Raw genomic sequence first — 22226 nt, forward strand, 5'->3', positions numbered from 1 at the left:
TGCATGATTTTCATTGCATTCCAATTCAAAATCCAGATTTAAACGGAGATCTGAGAAGATCTTTTTGAATTGGTCACACATTTAATGCCAAAACGGCGGTGTCGCCCGCTTTAGGCAAAAGCACATTAACCCACATTCAAGCCAAACAATCATCTTGGTTTTGTATATAATTCAAGGAACCATAAAATTTCAAAAGGCTGATGCTAAAACGCGCCCGAGCTTTTAGCACTTGCTATCCACCTACCACTCAGTGGTCTATCATAAGTTAGTAAAATAATGTCGCAATGTCATATAGCTATTGTAAAGGTGTATGAAAAAAAATAATTTGATCAAATGAAGAGGTTTTTTACAAAAGGAAAAAAAGGGAAATGAATCTCAGTCAGTTTTCAATTACAAAGGGATTCAGATTTGAATCATATTGATTTGAATTATTGCTATTCTGCAACTAGGCTTTGTTCCCATTTGATCCTTGATAATTCTGTACATACTGGATTACTGTGAACAGGCAGATAATTAATATTGTAAAACTTAAAATCAAATTTGTGGCAATAGAAATTTGAAATAGTTGTTTGTACTCCGAATCCAAAGCATGTTGGAGATCTGAATATACCTTTTTAGAACTATGAAGAGCTTCTAAGGGGGATTTGTAATCGTTGCAACCGCATGCCGGTTGTTTCTCGAAATGTTGCTTGTTGGCGTGATTGTATGAACTCTCAGAGCAGAGCCTTGTCCAGCCCGTTCTATCCACCGATAATACTAATTCGCCTATTTTCGGACAGGTGTAGAGAAAGTTGACATCGCAATGTCGTGATTCGTTCTGAAAAACTCGCGTCTTTTTTAGTCGACAGCCCTCAAATGAAAACGACTCCAATGATAATGCCGTCAAAACGTTGGGATCCACATGAAGAGCCTGCCCAAGGTAGATCGAAAGGCGTCGCACTTTTGAAGAGAGTGCCGTGAAGTCATTTTGATGCAAAATTAAAAGGGGGATTTCGATAGTAAGATAGAGCGTTTCGGGTTCGGGTGTCATTGCAAGCAGTGCATCGCTCACAGCCTTGGCGAAGTCGTTATCTAGATAGTCTGCTGAAGCATCGGGAACGGCAATTATCATATGCAAAAGTCTACCAGAGGCATGTTCCACACAGGTCGTCCGGACAGGAATGCCCTTCCTATGGCTGCCCATGCTTCCGGAAGTACAGACGAGGATCTGCCGATTCGGCCCCTCACCTTGCGTCTCTATGATGCACATGAGATTGCAATTTACATTTACATATTCCGATGACTGCGAGGAGGAAGAATCAGTACTTCGACGTCCACGTCCAACGTCTGTGGTCGATTGGCTACTCCAGGAGAGCAGCGTTTCTGTGAACGTATCTACGAATTCGTCCATGGTGGTAATATCAGCACTATTACTGACGTCCCCCATGGCAAAAAGTAGGGTAGTCAAAACCATAACCAAAAAAAACATTGCATTGGTTACGCAAAGCCAATTTTGATCGTGAAAATTAAACGTTGGACTTATGTCGGCTGACTCATGTGCATGCTGATAAAAGCATGCAAAGGCTACACTCTTCAGTGTTACGCGTGGCGGCTGTTACCCCGGTGTTTTACGCCCCTCTTATTGGCCAGCGCACTGTCCAATAGGAGGGGGAAAATGAAAAGCTGGGGATTGCAGCTCCAGACCCTGTTATCCTCCACATTTACAGACAAATTCACTAATATAGTAATTAAAGACTGCAAAGTTCATTTGGCACACTAGGACCGCTGGTACCAAAAATGTCTTATGGTTTTATTCGTCCTGGGAATTTCTTAGGTGGTTATTTAACCAGAATGTCGCTGACAATAATAACACTACAGCTTTAAGAATTAGTAATATTTCCATATTGAATTGCTTTCTTCCCCAAACATAGTCCTTCAAAGTATGTTTTCACTGGCTTAATTCTCAAACTTACAACAACGTCAGCCTATTCTGATTGCGTGTAATACTATGGAAATAAAATAACTTTAGATCAATCGACTTATCCGTTTCCCGAAATAGTTAAAAAATTATAGTACGGAGTGACAACTTTATTGCTTAGTTTGAAATAGCCCCTTACAAATGAATAGATTAAGCCAGTAGATCGATGATGTAGTGAAAGATAGGCGTCACTCTATTTCGATATAACCTGCATTTACTGGACCAAAGAAAGTACAATCAGCTTTTTACGTTGAATGCAATTTCATGCTTGGAAAGGACATATTATGAATTACTGACCTTATTAAAATACCAAATAGGCAAATCTTAGTGTCCTGCACGGTGGTATATGAATTTCTGTCGATAGACGGGGTTGTCTGACACGAACATACCATCGGTCAGCGGGGTATATAAATGGAACAAACACCGCGCGCCCATCTACAATAAATGCTGAAACTCTTCTCATTGAACATTTAGGCCCAATTTTGTATAGATTTGAACAGCAGCTCGCGAGTGCATTGGGAAATACAGAACATTTTATCACCGCTGTTGTATGCGCCGGATCTAAATAAATTCCAGTTTTGGCCAACAAAACTTTTTGTATGCTTAGAAATATACGAAAATCCACTTATGCACGTGCCATCGCTTTGCATCCTGCTTTGTCAAGGCGTGCTATTTGCGGGATAATGTCAGCTGTAAAAGTTATCTCACTTATATTCGCAATAAATCTACCAATTTTGAGTGCTGTTTCTCAGCGAAACCTGAAGCCTAGACTATTGCCGACTTTTTAAATATAACATTAAGTGGCAAATTTCCCCTTTAATTTAATAAACCGGATTACCAGCACATTAAAACTCCCCTTGCAGGAATCACGTAAAGTACGAAGTGATAAACCAATTCTTTTTTCCTTATCGATAGAAAAAAGCTATTACCAAGTGCTATCAGATTATATTTAGCTTAAGGACACTTTAAACTAACCTCACTGAAATTAATCGTCAATTTTATTTTTTTAATGACCTACCATTTTTATAATGACAAAACTCACATCAAGGGTTCATGGCTTATAGTCTTTTTGTCACTGAGTAAGCAAACAAAGAATAAATAAATTATTTTTTGATATACTCTTAACTTCTGATTGTATCGCTAAAGCCCTCATGTGAAATCAACTTCGAAGTGCTCCAGTTTGTCCATTTTTCATTTTAACAAAGCCCAGGATATCATGGTGGTTCCCACGTTGGCTACGTGACTCAGGAGTAGAATTTGTTGAAAGCATCTTCTTTGAAATTAAATCCAATTCAAATCTTCCAGAAGTTGTTTTTTAAAGTTAATCGGATTTAACAAAATTCTACTACTCCTTATACCAGGAGTGATTTGTAAATCAAGTAGCATCGGTTGAGGCGTGGCTTTTCCAGTAAAGTGCAAATACTCCAAAAAAAACTGTTTTAATGAAGCATAATTATCAAATGATCAACGCAAAATTTCCAAAATTATGCAAGCATTGAAATGGCATTCTTTACTACAAAAAATATTCGTTATAATCATCCACTGAAAGAAACTAATGCAATTTTGGATGGGGAAGACGAAAGAGACCATCTAATCTTACTTCTGGACTGTCATTTCCTTTCAGGGGGAGATTTACTTGAACAAATTTTCTTTGTATTATTGACGGACACTGACGGTCTTCTTCAGTTATACTAGCTGCACAGTTCTCGCTTTGCTTCTCAATGTTTATTTTGAATCCAGGGAGCATTCCCGTAACATTGCGGCCGGCATAAAACTCAATCGCTGTCTCCAAATTCTTCGGCTTGTTAAGCGCAGGTTTAGGTGGAGAAAGATTAGCAAGACTTCTCTTAATAAAACCCTTGCATTTTGTGAGGGTGCGAAGACGATACACCGTCTGTTTGTAGCGACGTCTGTCAGGACTAAAATGAATGAGAATAAGATTACAGAGAAGCGTTGCAGTACCAAAAAGGGCCATGCAGGAGCCAATTTTCATACTAAATTCAAGTAAACTGAATCTTCCTCCTTTTCCAGTGACAGATATGAGAAATTGGATGCCATTGAACTTGTGTAGTAAGCGCCTATGCTGTGAGGATGTGAAGTAGTTACCGAACTCTAGGTAGTATTTCTCGTCCATATGAACTATATCCCGTTCGTCAGTGGCAGTGCTGGTTAGTGCTCCTAAGTACCGAAATGAATAAGCAGGTACGCACTTTTCCAGTGCTTTATCCAAGTCACAATCCCAATTAATGTTTATATCAATGATGCCGCCATGAAGCAATATATACCAAATATCCGCCCCAGACAGAGTGATGACATCCTGAATGCGGAAACGGGGGAAATGACGATCTACCTCGTCTGAGACGTTAAAGCGGCACATCTTTAAATATGTGTTATTCATCCAACCGAGGATGTTATTTCGTTTGATTTTGTAAAATGGAAATTCGATGATGTTTCGAATGAGAACGGTGAAATTGAGGACTTCATACAATGGAGCAACTTTGTTCTCTTTTAAACTATCTTCATCTACCTGCGTCTTTCTTTGTTTGATTAAAATCTTATCGAAGAAACGTTTTGAAGCGTGGTCAGACCTGTTGGTAAGACTCAGGTTGTTGTAATCTGATAGTACAGAGGGATACCAGGAGTAGTCCTGTGGATCCGTGTTTTCCAGAATGGGACACCAAGCAATTACTTCGCATGTCATTGTTTTGCGTAAACAGCGTCCAGTAAAAGGTCCGTGCCCATAACTTTCAACATCAAACCACGATGTGTTTGTTAAGTGTGCAAACTCCTCAGGCACCTTATTTCCAGCGATTTGGCCTTCGGGGCATTGTGCGTCATTCCGACATCGAGCATCTAGCAAATCTGGAGCTTCAGCACATGCATATAGTACTTGATCAACGGTACTGTACACACGGGTTACCAAGAAAAATCCAGAATTTTGGATAGGCGGCTGAACAAGGTCCGCATCTGTATAAACCATGGGACCTGCAGCCAGGTGGCTACTGCAGTGCTCCGCATTGCTGAATGCCGTTCCTCGAACCGTGGCTGATACGCCGTAAATTGGGCGCTCTGAAGCTTGATAACCCTTCTCCTTCACGATCACCCATCCAATAAAATATGCTATTATAGATACCTGGAGAAAACGGTAAATAACACCCACTGTCGAATGTTGAATGAGAATTGCCTTGGGCATCTCATAGGTAGTGAACCACGTCAAAAAGTAATTGTAGTACACCCGTGTTGTCGAAAAATTTCTGCTTTTTGTCCGATTGACCAGCCTTGGTTTTGGCTTGCCCATAAGTTTTAGTGAGTTTTGATGTTGGCGAAGAAGAGAACTAATTCGTTTTACTCGAACGGAAACTTTGTCAACGTGGGCTATGCTTTCATTGGTTCGCCAGCAATTACCAAATGGGTCGTTAATGGTACTCTAGCTTGTGATGGCCGAACTGACGGTAGGATAAATTTTAGGGAAGGCATTATTATTCTGTCTACCAATCGCTATATTATTCAAATCACATTAATTTCCAGGAAATCTAACACACAATGTAAAATGGCATGCAAAATTTAAAGCAAATAGGCACATTTTTATCCGTCTAATGTAGGTAATAAAATATTACAGCATACCTTGATTTGGGTAGCCCACTTTTTTACCCGAAGTCATATACAGTCGTCTTTAATGGAAGTGGAGAGGCAGTATCCTCCTACCCAAAATTTAACGATACCTTATCTGTTATAAAAAACGGTCAAACCAACAAGAACTGTATCACAAACTATTCAGACCCTGGAATTGACAATAGTTCACGATTTATTAAAATGCAGGAGCGCACCGATGTTACAGAGCTATGACTGTCGCATGTGTTCATGGTACATACCTGACCACCTGCTTGTAAAGAAAAGTTTGGTAAAGTATGGTTGATGGGCACTTAATAAAAACCATTAGCGCTCTTCATTTAATACATGCTAACATAAGCCTCCAATGTGGTGCTGATTCAGACCCTTGGAGATCCGCTTCAAAGGTCGTAGTGGCCTCTTAAATGTTGTTATGATATGCGTAACTTAAACAAATATCTATTACATCTATTTTACACATACTTTAGCCGTTCACATCCCTCTTGAAATTCCATCATATGAAATTTCACTGAAACGTCAACTTTAAGCAATCGTAAAGTTTGAATATGCACGAAGTAATCCAAAGGGTGAATCCAATGCCACTTCGGTATTTCAAATAAACTATGGCTTGGCTATTTTCCAGCGAATTGACAGATGCTACTGCTTCTTATCCTAGTATGCCATTTATTTTATACTAAAGTTTTGATAAAAAATAGAATCTGTTTCAATTTAGAACTGACAAAATATAGTTTAATTGTGTCAGAAAATTTAACAATGTTTTGTATAGAAAATCAGGACCACAGAGTCTTGTGGTGTTAGCCAAAAACAGGATTTGTGTATTCATGAGGAATTGAATTTTGAAAGTTGATCCCATTTCAATCGCGCAAATTCAAAAAGAGAGTAGCTACGTTTTTTACTTCAGCACTTTGGACAAAACGTGGTAATTCCTAATTAAAAGTGCATGAAATTAAAAAAATCCAAAGTCTTTTTCATAGACTTCTCAATAGGTTTCTGTCTTGTCGTTGTCATGAAGGGCCCGTTTAATCGCCAGACTGAGACCTACGTAAATGCGGACTAATTTCTCGATTTAAAATTCTTCACATAACTTGTAGTACCTCACTACTGGCACTGCAATCATGTGTTAATATTTTTGAAGGAAAGGTAGTAGCACCAAGTCTGAGGCAAATAGTCGCAGATGGTTGGGAGGAGGTGACCATGTTCAACTATTTTGTTATGATACTGACGAGTAGACCAATTAAAATAGCATACGCTTAAAGTAGTGAAATAACACGCCGAAGTTAGGTGAAAATGACCTTTCTTGTGTCGTGTGTTGGTGCAGCCGCTATCAGGAACCCAGATAAAGTAATCAAGAAATAAGGCTTTGGGAAAAAAGGGCCTTTAACGCTGACACTGTGCATGGAATCAGGAATTCGCATTTGCGCCCATTAGCTTGAATACCGACTCATGAGGGGGCCCCTTGCTCGAGTATTTGTAGTGTTTCTTTTCTAGTATCTATGGTCTTACTGCGGTTATTGGCATACTTAAAGTGTAGTCACGTAATCGATGCCCAACCAAAAGGGACTCAGCAAGTGTGCCAAACTTGGAATGTTCCAGAAAGTTTGCTATAAGGAATTTGCAGAAAATTATAGAAGTCGGAAACATAAACGCTATTTCTTGGGTTGTATGCATTCTCAGCACCTTGGCATTAATCGATCCTACATGCTGAGTGTTTCCACAACCGGAACGCGTTTTCAAGTTATAGTAACTTTCAAAAAGGGCAGAAAGACCTTCCTATCATTTCCTTGGTCTTTGGCGATGGAAGATATAACAAATTAGGCTTTAATATGTGGACAATGGGGTTTTTATCTATAAATTTAGAATTGTCGTTGTTGAGTTTTTTGCTTGCAATCAGTTTTTGGCAACATTTTATTCAACTTCGTAGATAATTACAGGGACGGTCCAATTTACAAACAAATAGCATATAAGTCTTGGTTTTTGATGCATGGCATGACGAGGATTCACAAATAGGTGACATCATATTACATTAAAATTGCCTTTATTTCCACCCGCTCTTTTAAGGATTTTTAGTTTCCTTAGTTTTTTACAGTGGCTTCACTTCCACCATTTGCGAGTGCGTTACTGGATTGTGACACTCCCATGGAATTGTACAAGTCTCGCTGAACTGTTAAAATTGTAATTTTTTCGATAGAGACATCAACTCTAAAACTCGGGTTTGGCCAGGTAAGACTGGTAAAGATAAAGAGGTAACAACCCAAAGTGTAGCTAAAATCACGCTTCCTGAACCTACCTGACCTCGTTTTGCACTGCACACTACTGCTTATCACTATGTTCATCAACAAGAGGGCTGGCCTCGGTAGGTGGGTGGCTGCGTTGGCTACTGGCAATTGTCACTTTGCCGCGCCGTGTCATGACAAGACTGAGCCGTATGTACTAAAACCGTAGCCTCCTCAAATAACGGCGCACCCAAGCCACAAGGGTTGTACGTAATACTGTTTCGACCCAGCCCGGCAGTAAATGTTAAACCGTGCACATTAATACTTGGCTAATTAGGTTTGAGAAAAAGCATGATTTCATCTGCTGCTGAGCTTTTATAAGTCTCTGATTGACATAGCAATGACTTATTCAGTTATTTAGTAAGAATTAGGCTCTAAAACTTGATTAATTCCCAGCCACATCTATAGTTTAATCTTTTAACTTGCGAAGAAATATGATTTTTTTTGCGAACTTCAAATAAAAAACAAAGCAATCCTTAAAATTCCTTTTTTCACAGTTGTTAGGCTAATGGGTGCCCAGGCGTGACAGGCTACTTTGCCATTCACCATTTTAGCACGCTGGCACAACACACAACTCGCACCAATCGACACGTCGCACAGCGCTTCACCAATGCAAATGCCGCGAGCCAAGCTCAGCCAGCTCACACAAACGAGCCTCCTCCACAAGTAAGTGACGCGCACAAGTGATGGCTCGTGGCGCTTTCCACCATGCTCTGATCATTCCGGCGACTTTTCTTAACGAACATCCCAAAGCAGATAACACTAGAGTGAAAATTCGACGAGAGGCTCTCAACAACTCTGAGGATTTGGCGCGGCATATGGCTAACTACGTGATGAACCAGATTCCTACACTCTCTGTTACGCACATCTCTTCCAGCGACATCATTGCTTCTGACATTTGGTCTGATCCTTTCCGTGTCTATGCTTGTCTATTTGCGAAAGCCAGCAGGGTTCTATTTCTGGTAACTCATCACGATGTCACTGCCTTTAATGAATTCACAAAGGGCCATTTGCTGCCACTGTTAAATCAATCAACGGCTAAAAATTATAATTGGAAATCGCGGTTTCTCGTCCTGGCGATGGGTGACTTTGAACTGCCGGCATCTCTGCCCTGTGAAGTAATTCGGTTCAGAGAAGTGGCCTGGTTTGGAGACAGTATGGCCCTATTCGTGCTAGGCAAGAAAATTCAAGGTTCGTTCTTACATTTTGCCCTTACCGGGAATTTTGGCCCATACTACATAGGGGAATCTGTAGGTGCATATGGTGCACTATTTGGAATATCGTATATAAGGAATATTGTTTTAGTTTTTTACATAAGGGAAAATCATGCATTCGATAATCATGCTGCATCTTGTTAATTTCAGTGTATATACTCATTAAGCAAAAATTCCGGATTTGATTTATGCTAGCAACCTTTACGCCTAGCAGTCAAAGGCAACAAAATAGCCGAGAATGATCAAGAGTGAACAACCTAATCCAGCGATTGATGTTGTTTTGTCGCACAGTCAAGATTGAGTCTAATCAAAATAATTATAAAACTGTTGCTCAATAAAACACTTCTTAAAACGTGCCAGAAATATGTCTATCTCATGCTGATTTTCACCATCCCATTAACAATCTGTGGTAAAAATAATTAGAACTACTCCATTTGAAGATTTGAATGTGTTAAGATCATCACCTTCGTATAGGCTTTGCCAAATTCCCGGTTAATCTTTAGCCTTATTTATGAGTTTCGCTTTTGGCTTCACATTTAGAGTTATGCATGTGACATGAATTCCAATTACCACGAAATGTCTGCATTTAGTGAAAAATTCTATTTGTTTAAATGTTCTGTGTTGCGTATTCTAGAACATAACGATGGGTGGGATTAATGCTACACCATTTCTATAAATGGATTTATCAAATAATGTTACTGAAACGGTTACTAATAATAGGTGTGAACACACTTCCGCAACTCATTATGGATACATATTTTAGGGTATTTTGCGTAAAGTGAGAAGCCATAGGTTTACAACTATCGCAGCGTTCACGACTTTAAGTATGTCCTTACATTAGTTTACGTGGAAAATAAATGCATTACAGCGATGATTTGACCTACTGATTCATTTACTTAAAGTTTACTGTTTCCTATCAGTTGTTTTCCAACTATTGTTTTTTTTTAAATAATTTTCAAAAAGCTCAAATACGCAGTTCATTGATTTCCACATAGCCTCACAATAGTAAATGAATTTATTTGAAAAAACGCTTTCTTCAGAATTCTGGACACCAAATGAAGAAACTTCCCGTATAGTCGCAACTGCTGAAAAACTTAAATATGTTACGAGTTTGGAAGAGACGGAGACTTTTCAAACATCCCTAATCGTAAAAAACTTGATTGATGAAGACCCTATTGAAAACCCTGAGAGCATTCAGGGGAACTTTGACACCAAATTTAACCATGAAGGTGCAGTGATTTTGAACAAAGGCCCAACCTACATTACTCGTCAAAATTTTAATGTGCGGTTCGATATTGAAAGCAATCGCTCACTTGAATTGCATGAGTTGTTGCTCTCTAACCTATCTTTATCTGGCCTCGGTAGTATTACTCAAACCCTTCAAACAAATGCACCTTATTATATAGTACAATCTGACGTCGGTTTCACTGGTAGTTTTAGTGATATGGATGACATTTCACCCTCTCCAGACGACGCACACTCAACGAGCGACAGCGTAGGAGAAATGCGATGGTCCTCACCCGACAGTGTCTCCGTTGTTCGGGAGACGGAGGTCAATCCTGTTCCTTCACATAGTGAGGGTGAGCTAACGCTAGTCACAGCGGAGGCTGATGGACTGGCAGGTAAACCACCCCAGACAAATGGCATAAAAAAAGCATTGGTTGCTGTAGGAAATACTGAGATCACGCTAGGGTCAGAACCGCCCAAACCGACTAAAAGAACCAAAACATCAGATAATCAGGTTGTGAATCCGTGGTTCCATTTATCCGCTGCAAGAAAACAGCACACATTTTCAACTCACGAAAAGAATACTCCAATCGTATTAAGTGGAGAAGAAATCCACTCCCCCATAGTTGTAGAAGCATCAACTGAGACGCCCTTGGAAGCAATAAATGAACATTCGGTGGAAAGCGGTGCAGGTATACGTCCAATAAGAAGCTATGATTTCGTAAAGCAGCCCAAACTTGGCGCACAGAAGAGCGAAGGACTGCTGCACTTTGCCGAGCCTGAAACCATACTGACAGCTTCCAGACGTACATCCCCCTCAGAGTACTTTAAAATAGCAAAAGCGAATGCCACTGCCTCTTTCAAACTTAGTGACAATCAAAAATGTACGTCTTTGGCGGAATCACAATGTTTCGGAGAACAAAATGAACTTTTGTCAGATATAAGATCAACCGAGACTCTATTGGAACTCGCAAAGTCACCAACTCTTTCACCTAGTTTGTTGCAATTGAATTCAGAAGTGAGTAGTGACTGGGATAAGGAAAGAGACCAAGAAGAAAAACCAAACTCAAGACCTAGAAACCACATGTCTGGTAAAATGGCCTCAGATTATAATTTGGTTATTTCCACAGATGATCTGTCCCACCAAATAAGTCCGATAAAATCTGATGGCGAATCACCTTATTCTAAAAAGAAAGAGCCACTATTCTCTGGTAGGCCGGCAGATGGATATCGTAACAGGTGTATTGAATTGAGAACGTCAAGACCTTCCAACACGTATGGTAAGGGCTATGGGGACCTGCAATGTTCCCCAAATTCCACTGCTAAAAGATTCAAAGTTGAGAAGAAGAGAAAAACCTGCAATTTGAGTCCAAATACAAGATCATCACCACCCAAAAGCCAGTCAACTCGAAAAAAAGGGGTCTATGGTCAGGAAAACATTCATGGTAAACATAAAAATGCTTCTTCAGTTCAAAGAAATCTAATACCTAAACTGACAGATTCCAGAACGGATAAAGTTACTACAATCACAGATTTTGGCGATGAATGTTTAGGTGATGCATGTATAGAACAAATGAAACAGAGACTCACTGGTCCACTTGAAAAAAATTTCAGAGCATTTCGCTATAATAAAAGGAGAAGTTACTCGTTTGAACATAGGGAACCCTTTTCACAGCAAAGAGTGGAAAATTGCTTGTCAAATAAATCCTCAGCGAGTGAACCGCATCTAAACCTGTCCATAAACTCCAATAAAACAAAAAACAAAGTCCCGAATCCCTATGTAGTGTCCTTTACCATGAGCGATCAACAAGCGGATGAAGACAGAATAATTAATGCTAATAGGTCATTTAAAAGCAGCATTGAACCTACTATCTTGGATCACCTTCAAACTTTTTCTAGTGCAATCGTGAACACATCGCGAAGTCCAGCAGTTAGCAATATGGAGAGTGAAAATGAATCATTGGGACCAAATCCAGAAGGCGCCGTTGATCTGAAGACCAGGGAAACTACTTTAACAAAGTCATATTTTCCTTCAGTCAGTAAAAAGTGCGCGTCTTCGCAAATAGAAGAATTAGTTCCCATTTCCAACTCAATAATTGCAGACGACGATAAAAGTACAGGAGACTGTGTGGATGTTCTTAATGCTCGATCTGAAGCTCTGGGAATTGGAAATGTTACATCACCTATCAGCAGATCTGTACCTAAGAACGATGTGTTAAAGGAGGCAAAGGAAAGAAATCCGGAAATTCCATCACAAATCCCACTCTGCCACAATAGCGTAATTAAAAACGAAGTAAGAGGAAGGCAAAATAGTGTTCAAAAGTCATCTCAACGAGTCAAACTAATTAATATTTTTGAAAATGAAGCCGATTTTAACACGGCTAGACGTACCTGTTCCGCGATCAAAAGTATGAAGCACGACCCTGATGGCGATACCTGTAGCGATTCGAGTAAGAATCAGGATGTCAAATCGGCAAAGTCTGATGCTTTTCACTTTGGAAAATCTCCCAGGAAATTATACTTTAAAGACAATCCTCGTAAGTCTGCCTCAAATAAACTGGGAGAACATGCAACCTCCCATTCAGTGGACGTTCGAGATGCAACTGATAACGATGGTAAAGGTAACATAGATGATTATCCTGCAAAAGATCTTGCAAAAAATACACCGGCTTCAATAAAGTATAGAACACACGAATATATCAAAGCAGCGATATCACTTTATTCACCTGCTTCGAAGGCGCAGTCCATGGTAGCCATTCGTGAACCTAGCTTGTGGCAAACCACAGATGTGGTGGAGCACGGAAGTTGGAAGAACGATAAAACGCAAAATATTGATGTACCAAAAGAGATCATTTTAAGTAAACAATCAGAATTCCATGATCAAAAATCAGAACGAACAATGCAATTAGACATAAAAACGATGGAAGATCGTTCTGCAAGTTCATACGTGTTAACACATCCAAAAGCTTACAATGGAAGCTCCAAGGGACAAAATTTATCGGCCAAAAAGGTCATAAATCCAACAACTAATTACGTATCTTCCAAGGGCACGAGCTACACCGGTAAATGGATATATCAAGACTCGTCACTATCCTCCCTGAAATGCCCTTCACCGCTTCCTGATTCTGACTGCGATCCGGAAATCACATCCTTGACAATGTCGAGGCCGTCGTGTTTATTGTCATCAGACAAGTTCCCATCGTCACACGCACTTTCGAAAATTCCGCCAAGAGCTGAAATGGCTCAGACAGATTACTTGAAATTGTCCGCATTAGGAGGCGACCTTAAAAGCGATAATCAAAACAATGTGTTGTCACCTTGTTATTGTTTAGATTCAGGTGTTGAGACAGTGAAATCAGAGGTAATGAAAAGATGTTCAAGGTCAGGGGAACTGGAATCCGAAATTGAGAAACGATTTAGCTCAATCTCTATTAATGACGAGGTTAATCAGCAGGGAATCGAAGTTGCTGATACGTCAGTTGGTCCCAGTTATTCAAAACTTGGAGGTGAGCCACGACTTATGATTTCGAAATTAGGCTATGCATTTATCGACCAATAAGCGAAAAATTACCGCTTTTATGATGCTATCTTAATTGAGCTCTCTGGGGAGGTCTATTCGGAGTTATCGAAGTCTACTATTAACACTGTTCTCGTAGAAAAAGTAAATCGAATGAAAGCTAGCAAACCCTATTCCATGTACCTAGCTTCACGACTGGCGTACAAGTACCAACAGGAAGGTGCAGGTAGTTGATGCTGTCAAATAGCACACTCCAGAAGTTTTTGCATCAAATTAAATGTATTCCATTTTACATGTTATCTAGTAAATAATGCTACAATGGAAAATTCACCGTTTGGCAACATTTTATCGAGAAGAGACATACCGCAGGCATTAACATTTAAATATTCTAAAAAGTCAAAAGGGATGGTTAAAATTACAATTTTATATAACTTACATTACTATATGCTTCATATTTTCTAAATTTGCCCTAAATGGGCATCTTTGATTTAGTCGATCAGAAATGTAATTTAAGTAACATGACTTTGCAAGGCGATTTGGAGTGACTTAAAAACTCGGTTGTTCAAGGGCCAAACGAGGTTACTAGGTCGGTTTTAAACATTCAGAGCTCTAAGACGATCGTACTAAATGAGGTCATTACGTCGTATGCATAACAAAAGTTTGTACATTTATAACCATAGCATGATGAGTAGGCGCAAACTAAAACAAGCGCATTTTACCTAATGATTCATCGTATTTTTGGTCGCATTCTTTCTACACCAACTGTCTGGAATTATTTCTCCATGGCTATCTTATCAGTAATGTGGTATGTCACCTGAGTGTGCGTTATTTTTTGTATTACATGCTTGATGATGAAGTTCTCAGACCCCCTGAAGCATCCTCTGTTCGACTGTTTCATGAGACGGGTGAGTATAAGCGGAATCTCAGTACACAGGTAAAATCATGTGGAAGAAGGCATGAAATTGAGGTTCATGGTCCATATTTTCGCCTAATACAAGAAAAATTCAAAAACAATGAAGGTCCCTCAACCTACTGGTGTGATCGATCTGTGGGCTCCCCGACTCCTTACGAATATTCTATCGGTCCCGATATTGCCTCAGACTCGTCGATGACCTCAGAGACAAGTCGCATTTCTAGCAAAGGTAAGCCTGTTTGAATTCATTTTTAGTTCATTTTAAACTCATCAGAAAATTTTGTTCGCAACTTGCAAGACATTTATTAAAATGCCAGAAAACGGTCATGGAGCAGGTTTCATCACTATTTTCACTTCCATCCAAGTTTCATCTAAAGGCACACGCCTGAATCGAATAGGCTTTTAACTACCGCAATTTATTACTAGATGAAATAAAACAACGGCAAACTTTTATGGTTACAATACTAACAACTAAGCTCCGACGAAAGTCGAAAAAGACTTCCAAGTATTTTATCAATAAGTTTCTTGTTACCTTTTAATTGAGTAACCTTTGACCAGTTAAACCATGTCCTAACCATGGCATCTCAAGCGAAGTTTGGAGATGCGATTTCATAATTCAATCCCATGGGTTTCTAATAGTAGTCTGCAAAACAATTTACCCAAATCCTCATGAATGTACATAGAATTCCGTGAAACATCTTAAGCTCACTAGCTACTTTTGTACGGACGAACTTAGCACTAAATCACCCTAATAGGTTTGCTGACAAGCAAGTTTTTTTGGATTACTAGATAAAGTGGTTTACTGGGGTTGTAAAATAAACTTGGCAGTTATAGGGTACAAAGTGGATTGTCATCAAGACCTGTTACAAGGCTTTTACAATGATGTCATCAAAAGTTCCAAGCAAGTCAAGATTTTAGCAAGGAATTTTGATTTGACTTTCAGCATGTTTTAAGCACTAGAGGCAACTTGTTTGACGATTTAAAAAGCTTACTTTCTTGTTTTAGATGCCAATTTTACTATCGATTCTAGAAAAAAAACGGTCAAGGCCCTGGTTTCTGTATATAAAGCCCTTGGAAAAGCATCAAAACTACTTTCCTCATCAAACGAAGCAATAATGAAGCAAATCGAACTATTGAACTCGGAGGAGCGGTAAAATGTCTTTGGAAAAAACACTGCGATTTGCATAATAAACCTCCTCTTGACTTCCCAAATGAGTCTAATTAGCAAATATTATGCTACCGTAAAATGACTTTAAGTATTCTAAAGTAGTGTATGTATTACCTATCCAATCTCCGCATAGAATATATGCGAGAAATATTGGTGAATAATTAACAAGAACCCACAAAGCATAACTTTCCCGGTTCTATATATGTTTTCGTTCTCAATGATGCTAAAGTGAGTTTGATCCACATCGTAAAATTGTCGCTAATTTGCATGCTACAATAGAGTGATTCCCAGTTAATGGGAAGGCAATGCAAACACATTCGCTACTCAATCACCCAAGTAGTATTTGTACTCGTGTCTCCAACTCAAACTAAATTGTAATATCCAACTCCCGGAAGGTCATCCTATCTACTTTTTTAAAGCCGTACAGTTTTAACCTCCCAACAAAAGGAAGTAAACAATAAATTTGGTATTTTCACATTGTCATGAATGAAACAAAAAACTGCACACCGTTTAATTGAAGGGCACCACCTTGTCAATTCAGAGAATTGGTGGCATCCATTGTTCTTTAAGCCAGGCTAAGGTGGTCTAAGATGAGCTACTGAAAATGGATCATTCCACTCGTTATCAAGTTCTAGTGGATAGCCAAGTGGCATCACACTGCTAACTATGAAGTCGTGCTGTTATAATTTTGTAAAATGCATTTATAAGCTTTATCACTTTCTAACAATTCCAAGCAGAGAATATTATAGACAAAATGTCAGCGTCATTATTTGCTAAAGTGACTCATTTAGCTGATGAAAGGCGTCTCTCTTCGCAAGTAAAAGTTACATTTGGACATTTATCACAGCTGACGGTCGATTGGATAAACCACAATCGGAGTACGACCCATCTCACGGACATTCGTGTTTTTGCTTCACTGCGGCCTTTTTCTCATGGCCACTAGGAGGTTGTAAACGTGTAAATTAGGTAGAGAATTGGCAAATAAGTTTTTCATATTCTGCTATTCGTAGAGCTCACTCGTAGCATGTCTGCTCCGTTATTTGTTGAATAAATCCGAAACGCATAATTACCTACTTTTATTTCATAAGTTGTCAAAGTTTGTTTCATAAAAATATGGTAACAATGGTGTAATGGGGAATCAAAAGTGAGAATTTGTACCTAATTTATTTCGTCCTCCTAGGCTTTTTTGAATGTGCCATACGTCTTAGCTCAGAGTCAGTGGCCCTTTTTCATAAATGTACGTTGTAAATACACATAACCCGTCTTGAGGAAGGATGCTAGTAGCCTAATAAAATTGTTTAAATTCAACCGCACATGTTTATATCAACACTTGGCACAGATTTTCCCAGTTAGCTAAATATCAGATATTAATAATGGGATCAAACTGACATTTATGCGCATACTGACTGCGAATACGATAATAGAGACAAATGATTTTAGTGGTATTTTCAGTTCTACCACATAGGGACTTGATTTATAAACGTGCGTTAATACCGGGAGTCAGAAGTCCTAATGAATTTCTCTTTATAGGGATTCTCTACTTACTGAGCATACGCAGATGAAAATTTCAAATGTCGCAGTTAACATAAGAAAGACGCAACATTTCAAGCAAGGGGATGGAATTGGCTGTTAAGTCTGATAAACCACCTAAAGTTCATCCAAATAACCTTACTGCGCAGCAAAAAATACATTTCTTTGATTGACTTCCTTAAATGACTTTTTGCTCCCTCGCTGCCTTGACAGGTACATAACGAGTGCCAGAGTTGCATAGATTATTAATTCCTGAATAGGAGAATCCACATTTTGACATGCATGCAAATTGTCAAAGAAAGGAGAAACCTTTTTACGTTCTTAGTAAATCGTTAAACCATTTTGACTTGGTAAGCGAGATCATTGCTGCAGAAGTAAAATGGCAAAAAAATCTAATCTTAAAAATGCCCCTAGTGTGTTGAAAAACCCTCCATTTACCTTCATGATTGATAGTTAGTGCTTATGATTGTTTACGAAATCTGGTGTCTGTTCGGAAATAAACTCTGAAAAAACCCCACAAAATAACTGTGCCTGCTCGTTACTTTGCCTGCTAAAGCTGCAAAAGTAATTCCAGTACCTAAAAGTGGCAGTTGTGTTTGCTGTCAATAGCACATGAGCATGAAAATTCCCTTTTTATTTAAGCAACCCATTATGCATTCAAAAGGGGTCCTGATTGCTTCGAGATTTCCAGTATTTTTACATTTCATGCGTTTTTGAAATGTTTAAGTCGCAGGTCGACCTAAGGTTATAATCGAATAAGATTAAGGGCCTAAGATTTGAAAATAACACTACTTTTCAAGCGCGTGCACTTAAGGCAGCGATCTAAATGAGGGAGTTAAAGGCAACTTTTACAAGTTCTGATCATAGAATAAAGTGATAGATCGAAGAAATCGTATGTCCTTTTTAATTCAGACGGATTAAATGAGTAAAAGAACACAATGACCATAGAACGCTCAAATATTTTAATCTAACACTGTTCGTCATGCCTACTTTGCACGCAATCCTTATTAGCACACTCACTCCGCCCAATTAACAATAAATTTGAAAACTTAGTGAATTAGTTTGATCTATCAGGTGTGGCATTATCCCCGCCTTGTTCTGATAGATGAAGTTAGCATTTAGATTGCCGCAAGCACAAATGCGAGCATATGGAATGGTATTGCAAGCAAACAGCAGGCATTGATCAGCCACTCATTTGCTTAAAATCTTTCGAAGGTTGCATTTAATGCCCTCCTGCCAGCAAAACTATCTGTTTAGAGTTTCAACATATTTTCGTTTTTATGTTAGTCACATCAAATCAAAACAAAAGATGGCATTTCAAAATGATTGGGATCTGTCAATTGTAATAAATTGTCTTGAGTGTAAAGTCTTCCACAAGTTTGATTTTGCATGAGAATGTAAGTTTTAAAATCCCTGAAGATAAGTCCCAAAAATGTTGCACTTGGTTTTATTAATATATTCAGATCAAAATATACTTGAGCACTTTTACGTGACTTTTAAGAGAAGCTAAGTACCTTCCATGATCATGCTGAAAACTTCAATTACTATTCATTTGCGATTTCATATGCTGAATCAGATAGACTCTTTATCCAGTAATTATGCTTATTAAGAAAAGATCACCGTTACTGTTTCCCTTCCTTCCCTTACTCGAAGAGACTCGTGTGTGGTCTTTTACTATTGGCCAATTAATGGGGAACTTGGCTGGCCAATCACATTGGCACCCGATAGTCAAGGGTAAGAGAAACCATCTTATATTGCGCTATCGAAACGATGTCAGTCTGGTCACCACGATCTTCTATTTACCTAGTATTTATCTTCTTTCTTGCAAGGGCAAGGCGTGAAATCACTTATGTCGTAAAAGAGGAATCAGATAATGGGACATTCATTGGAAACATCTTAATAGATTCTGGTCTAAATGGCATTGTTTCCACCGGTGGCGACGTAGGAATACAGCTATATGAAGATCAGGTTACGGGATTATTCCGAATCGACGGAAATTCAGGTAGACTCGTTGTAGCCGGACGCATTGACCGGGAAACGATTTGTCCCCAACAGGGGGGAATTTCTGCTTCCAACTCTTTTGCTGACCATCTACTCGGCGGTACCGACAACTCTCTAAACAAGTGCCAAGTAGATTTCATTGCTCACATCCCTCCAGACCATTGGATAAATATAGCTGTAATTGTGGAGGACATAAATGATCATGCCCCTCGGTTTCAACACAGTGACCCGAATCAATTTGGAGGGCGGATAACGAACCCTCCATACATTATATTTATAAGTGAAGGCGTTAGTACAGGTTACGAAGTGCCACTAACTGGCGCAACAGACGAGGACACCGACAGTAATGGCATCCAATCTTACAGCTTGTGTGGCGGTGATATTGAGAATTCAACTTTTGCCCTAAAATTTGTCCTTTCAGGTGAGTTAAACCTAGTTGTTAAGAAAAAACTGGATTTTGAAGAAAAAAATTCCTATAAGGGACAACTGAAGGTGTGTGATGGAGGCAGACCGACACCACAGTGCGCCTATCAGAATATTTCAATTTTTATAACAGACATTAATGATAATACCCCACACTTTGATCAAGAACTCTATGAAGTGCGAATTTCAGAGGCAACACCTGTAATGACAACTATTGTTGCAGTTACTGCGACAGACGCTGATTCAGGCGATTTTGGAAAGCTCACGTATCGCTTCGGACAAATTTATGGCCATAACTCGATTAACTTTTTTGGAATAAAAGAAAACACTGGGGAAGTTTGGGTGAAGAGTCCCCTAGATGCTAAAATCATGTCCCATTTGAAAATCCCCGTGATTGCCCAAGACGGTGGAACTATTCCTAAAACCGGTACTGCGATGCTTCAAATAGATATTGAAGATGTGAATAACCATCTTCCGTGGATTGAAGTCAAACCAATAAGCCCTCCCGCTGGTGTGAAGAAATCTATAGATGGTTATGTTCAACTGTGGGTTGAAGAAAATCAGCCAATAGGAACTCAGATTGGAATTATTTTGACCGGTGATAAAGATATCGGCAAAAATGGTGAAGTCGCCTGTGAACTCAAGGGAAACAATATGCCTTTTCGACTGCGCTACTCGGGTTCAGGCCGTGAGAGAAAAATGTATAGTCTACAATCGAAAACTCGATTTGACTTGGAGGCTATGCTCCCCCATACACCAATAGCTCTACAAGTTGAGTGTTCTGATGCTGGAAACCCCAAAATAATTGCAAGACAGAACATTCAAGTGAATATTGTGGACGTAAATGAATATCCCGCTCACTTTACAGAAAAGCAGTCAAATTTAGTAGTTCATCTCCCTGAGGATGCTCCTCCTGGCTCTTTCGTTGTGAATATTCAAGCGACCGATCGCGATGCGACACCAAAAATGAAATTCGAGTTGGTGGACAGTAGTAGCAATCTCTTTCGAATAGACTCTTCCAGTGGTAGGATCTACACACTAGGAAACTTCGACCGTGAACAAATAGGAGAAATATATTTCGCGGTAAGAGTAATGGAAATAGACATGACGGGTCCCGGAACACCTCCCTCAGGATATGAACTAGCGAATATAACTCTTATCCTTGATGACGTAAATGACAACAGTCCGGTGTTGGAAAGCATATGTACGTTCAAGATTCTTGAAAACCGACCTGCATATTCAGACCTTGTAGGCCAGCTAAAAGCCTCTGATCCAGATCTTGGAGAGAATGGAACAGTGCGATTCATATCGTCAAATGAACTATTTGATATTAACCCAATATCGGGGAAGATATATGCCAGAGCTGTACTTGATCGCGAACTCGTGTCGCAATACCAGCTTGAAGTTGAGATCACTGACTTGGGACGGCCATTTTCAAGAAAAACTTTGGAAAGAATTATTATTAATGTAGAGGATGTGAATGATAATAGACCTATTTTGAAAGCGCCAGAAAAAGTGCATCAGGAAATTAGCATAACGGCAGTGTCAAAAATTGTTCGATGGAGTAACAGGTACGCTGAATTTGATAGAGTGCATTGTGTTGCGTTCGTCAACATATCGCACCAAGCTTTTGCACGACTCAACATAGTAAAGCTTATGGCCTCCGATGCTGATACAGAGCCTAATGCTAACTTCTCATTCAGTATCGTCAGTGGTAGTTATTACAGCGACGGATCGTTTTTTTTGAATGCCAACCATACCCTAAATCTTGCCTCAGAGCCTCAATTCATCAATGCCAATGAATACTTCCATATTAATCAGATCACATGGGTGGTAAGTGTATTGAACAGTGAATGTCCATTCCAAAGTAAGAGCGGTCTCTTTGAACTTCTCCTGAGGGTTTCTGACAATGGAAATCCACCACTTTATTCGGACGCCCTAATGTACATTCGATACAAGAAAAACAATGGATTCGTCACAAGCCTTTTTGGGATTTTACATAATAGCAAATATGCGATTCTCTTCGTTATTACTGGCCTCCTAGCCTGTTCAGTCATCCTCTTTATAGTTATTTGTCTGATTCGAAATCGACGAAAATTACAAGAATGTGGTGGTAGGGGTAGAGTTGCCTGTGTAAGCGGTGAAGGCGTTAAGCAGGATTATGCCCCAAATGACCACAGTGCAGTTGGAAGTTGGACGAAGGAGCAAATGTTTCTAGCACAGCAGCCGTTTATAAGTTCCTTCGATATTGAAGAAGAAATGTCAGCCTCCCCAATTAGATGCTCCACAGACTGTGAAGCCGTCAGTTTTAGTCAAATCTCCAACATGCAGTGTCAAGTGCGCCCTTCAATTGCACAGATTTCGGTAAGCTGA

The 22226-nt window shown here is 39.4% G+C and overlaps 5 protein-coding genes across 5 annotated transcripts; 3 read left to right on the forward strand and 2 right to left on the reverse strand. All coding sequences in view use genetic code 11, as the record gives it.

Moving 5' to 3' along the window:
• Positions 1–445: 445 nt before the first annotated feature.
• On the reverse strand, positions 446–1426 carry EGR_10240 (hypothetical protein; the record flags this gene model as incomplete). Its single annotated transcript, XM_024499489.1, has 1 exon — positions 446–1426. One exon carries the CDS (start codon positions 1424–1426, stop codon positions 446–448), a length of 981 nt encoding a protein of 326 aa, XP_024346098.1.
• A 1812-nt stretch (positions 1427–3238) lies between these two features.
• EGR_10241 (P2X purinoceptor) lies at positions 3239–4937 on the reverse strand (the record flags this gene model as incomplete). The annotated part of the gene is made up of 2 exons (XM_024499490.1): positions 3239–3391; positions 3558–4937. 2 exons carry the CDS (start codon positions 4935–4937, stop codon positions 3239–3241), a joined length of 1533 nt encoding a protein of 510 aa, XP_024346099.1.
• A 3609-nt stretch (positions 4938–8546) lies between these two features.
• Positions 8547–11084, forward strand: EGR_10242 (serine-rich repeat protein; the record flags this gene model as incomplete). Its single annotated transcript, XM_024499491.1, has 3 exons — positions 8547–9051; positions 10115–10993; positions 11032–11084. 3 exons carry the CDS (start codon positions 8547–8549, stop codon positions 11082–11084), a joined length of 1437 nt encoding a protein of 478 aa, XP_024346100.1.
• Positions 11085–12096: 1012 nt separating this feature from the next.
• Positions 12097–15885, forward strand: EGR_10243 (hypothetical protein; the record flags this gene model as incomplete). The annotated part of the gene is made up of 3 exons (XM_024499492.1): positions 12097–13807; positions 14676–14960; positions 15737–15885. 3 exons carry the CDS (start codon positions 12097–12099, stop codon positions 15883–15885), a joined length of 2145 nt encoding a protein of 714 aa, XP_024346101.1.
• A 3314-nt stretch (positions 15886–19199) lies between these two features.
• EGR_10244 (Protocadherin-9) lies at positions 19200–22226 on the forward strand (the record flags this gene model as incomplete). Its single annotated transcript, XM_024499493.1, has 1 exon — positions 19200–22226. One exon carries the CDS (start codon positions 19200–19202, stop codon positions 22224–22226), a length of 3027 nt encoding a protein of 1008 aa, XP_024346102.1.

Source organism: Echinococcus granulosus (assembly GCF_000524195.1).
Source record: "Echinococcus granulosus chromosome Unknown EG_S00201, whole genome shotgun sequence".
NCBI lineage: Eukaryota > Metazoa > Platyhelminthes > Cestoda > Cyclophyllidea > Taeniidae > Echinococcus > Echinococcus granulosus.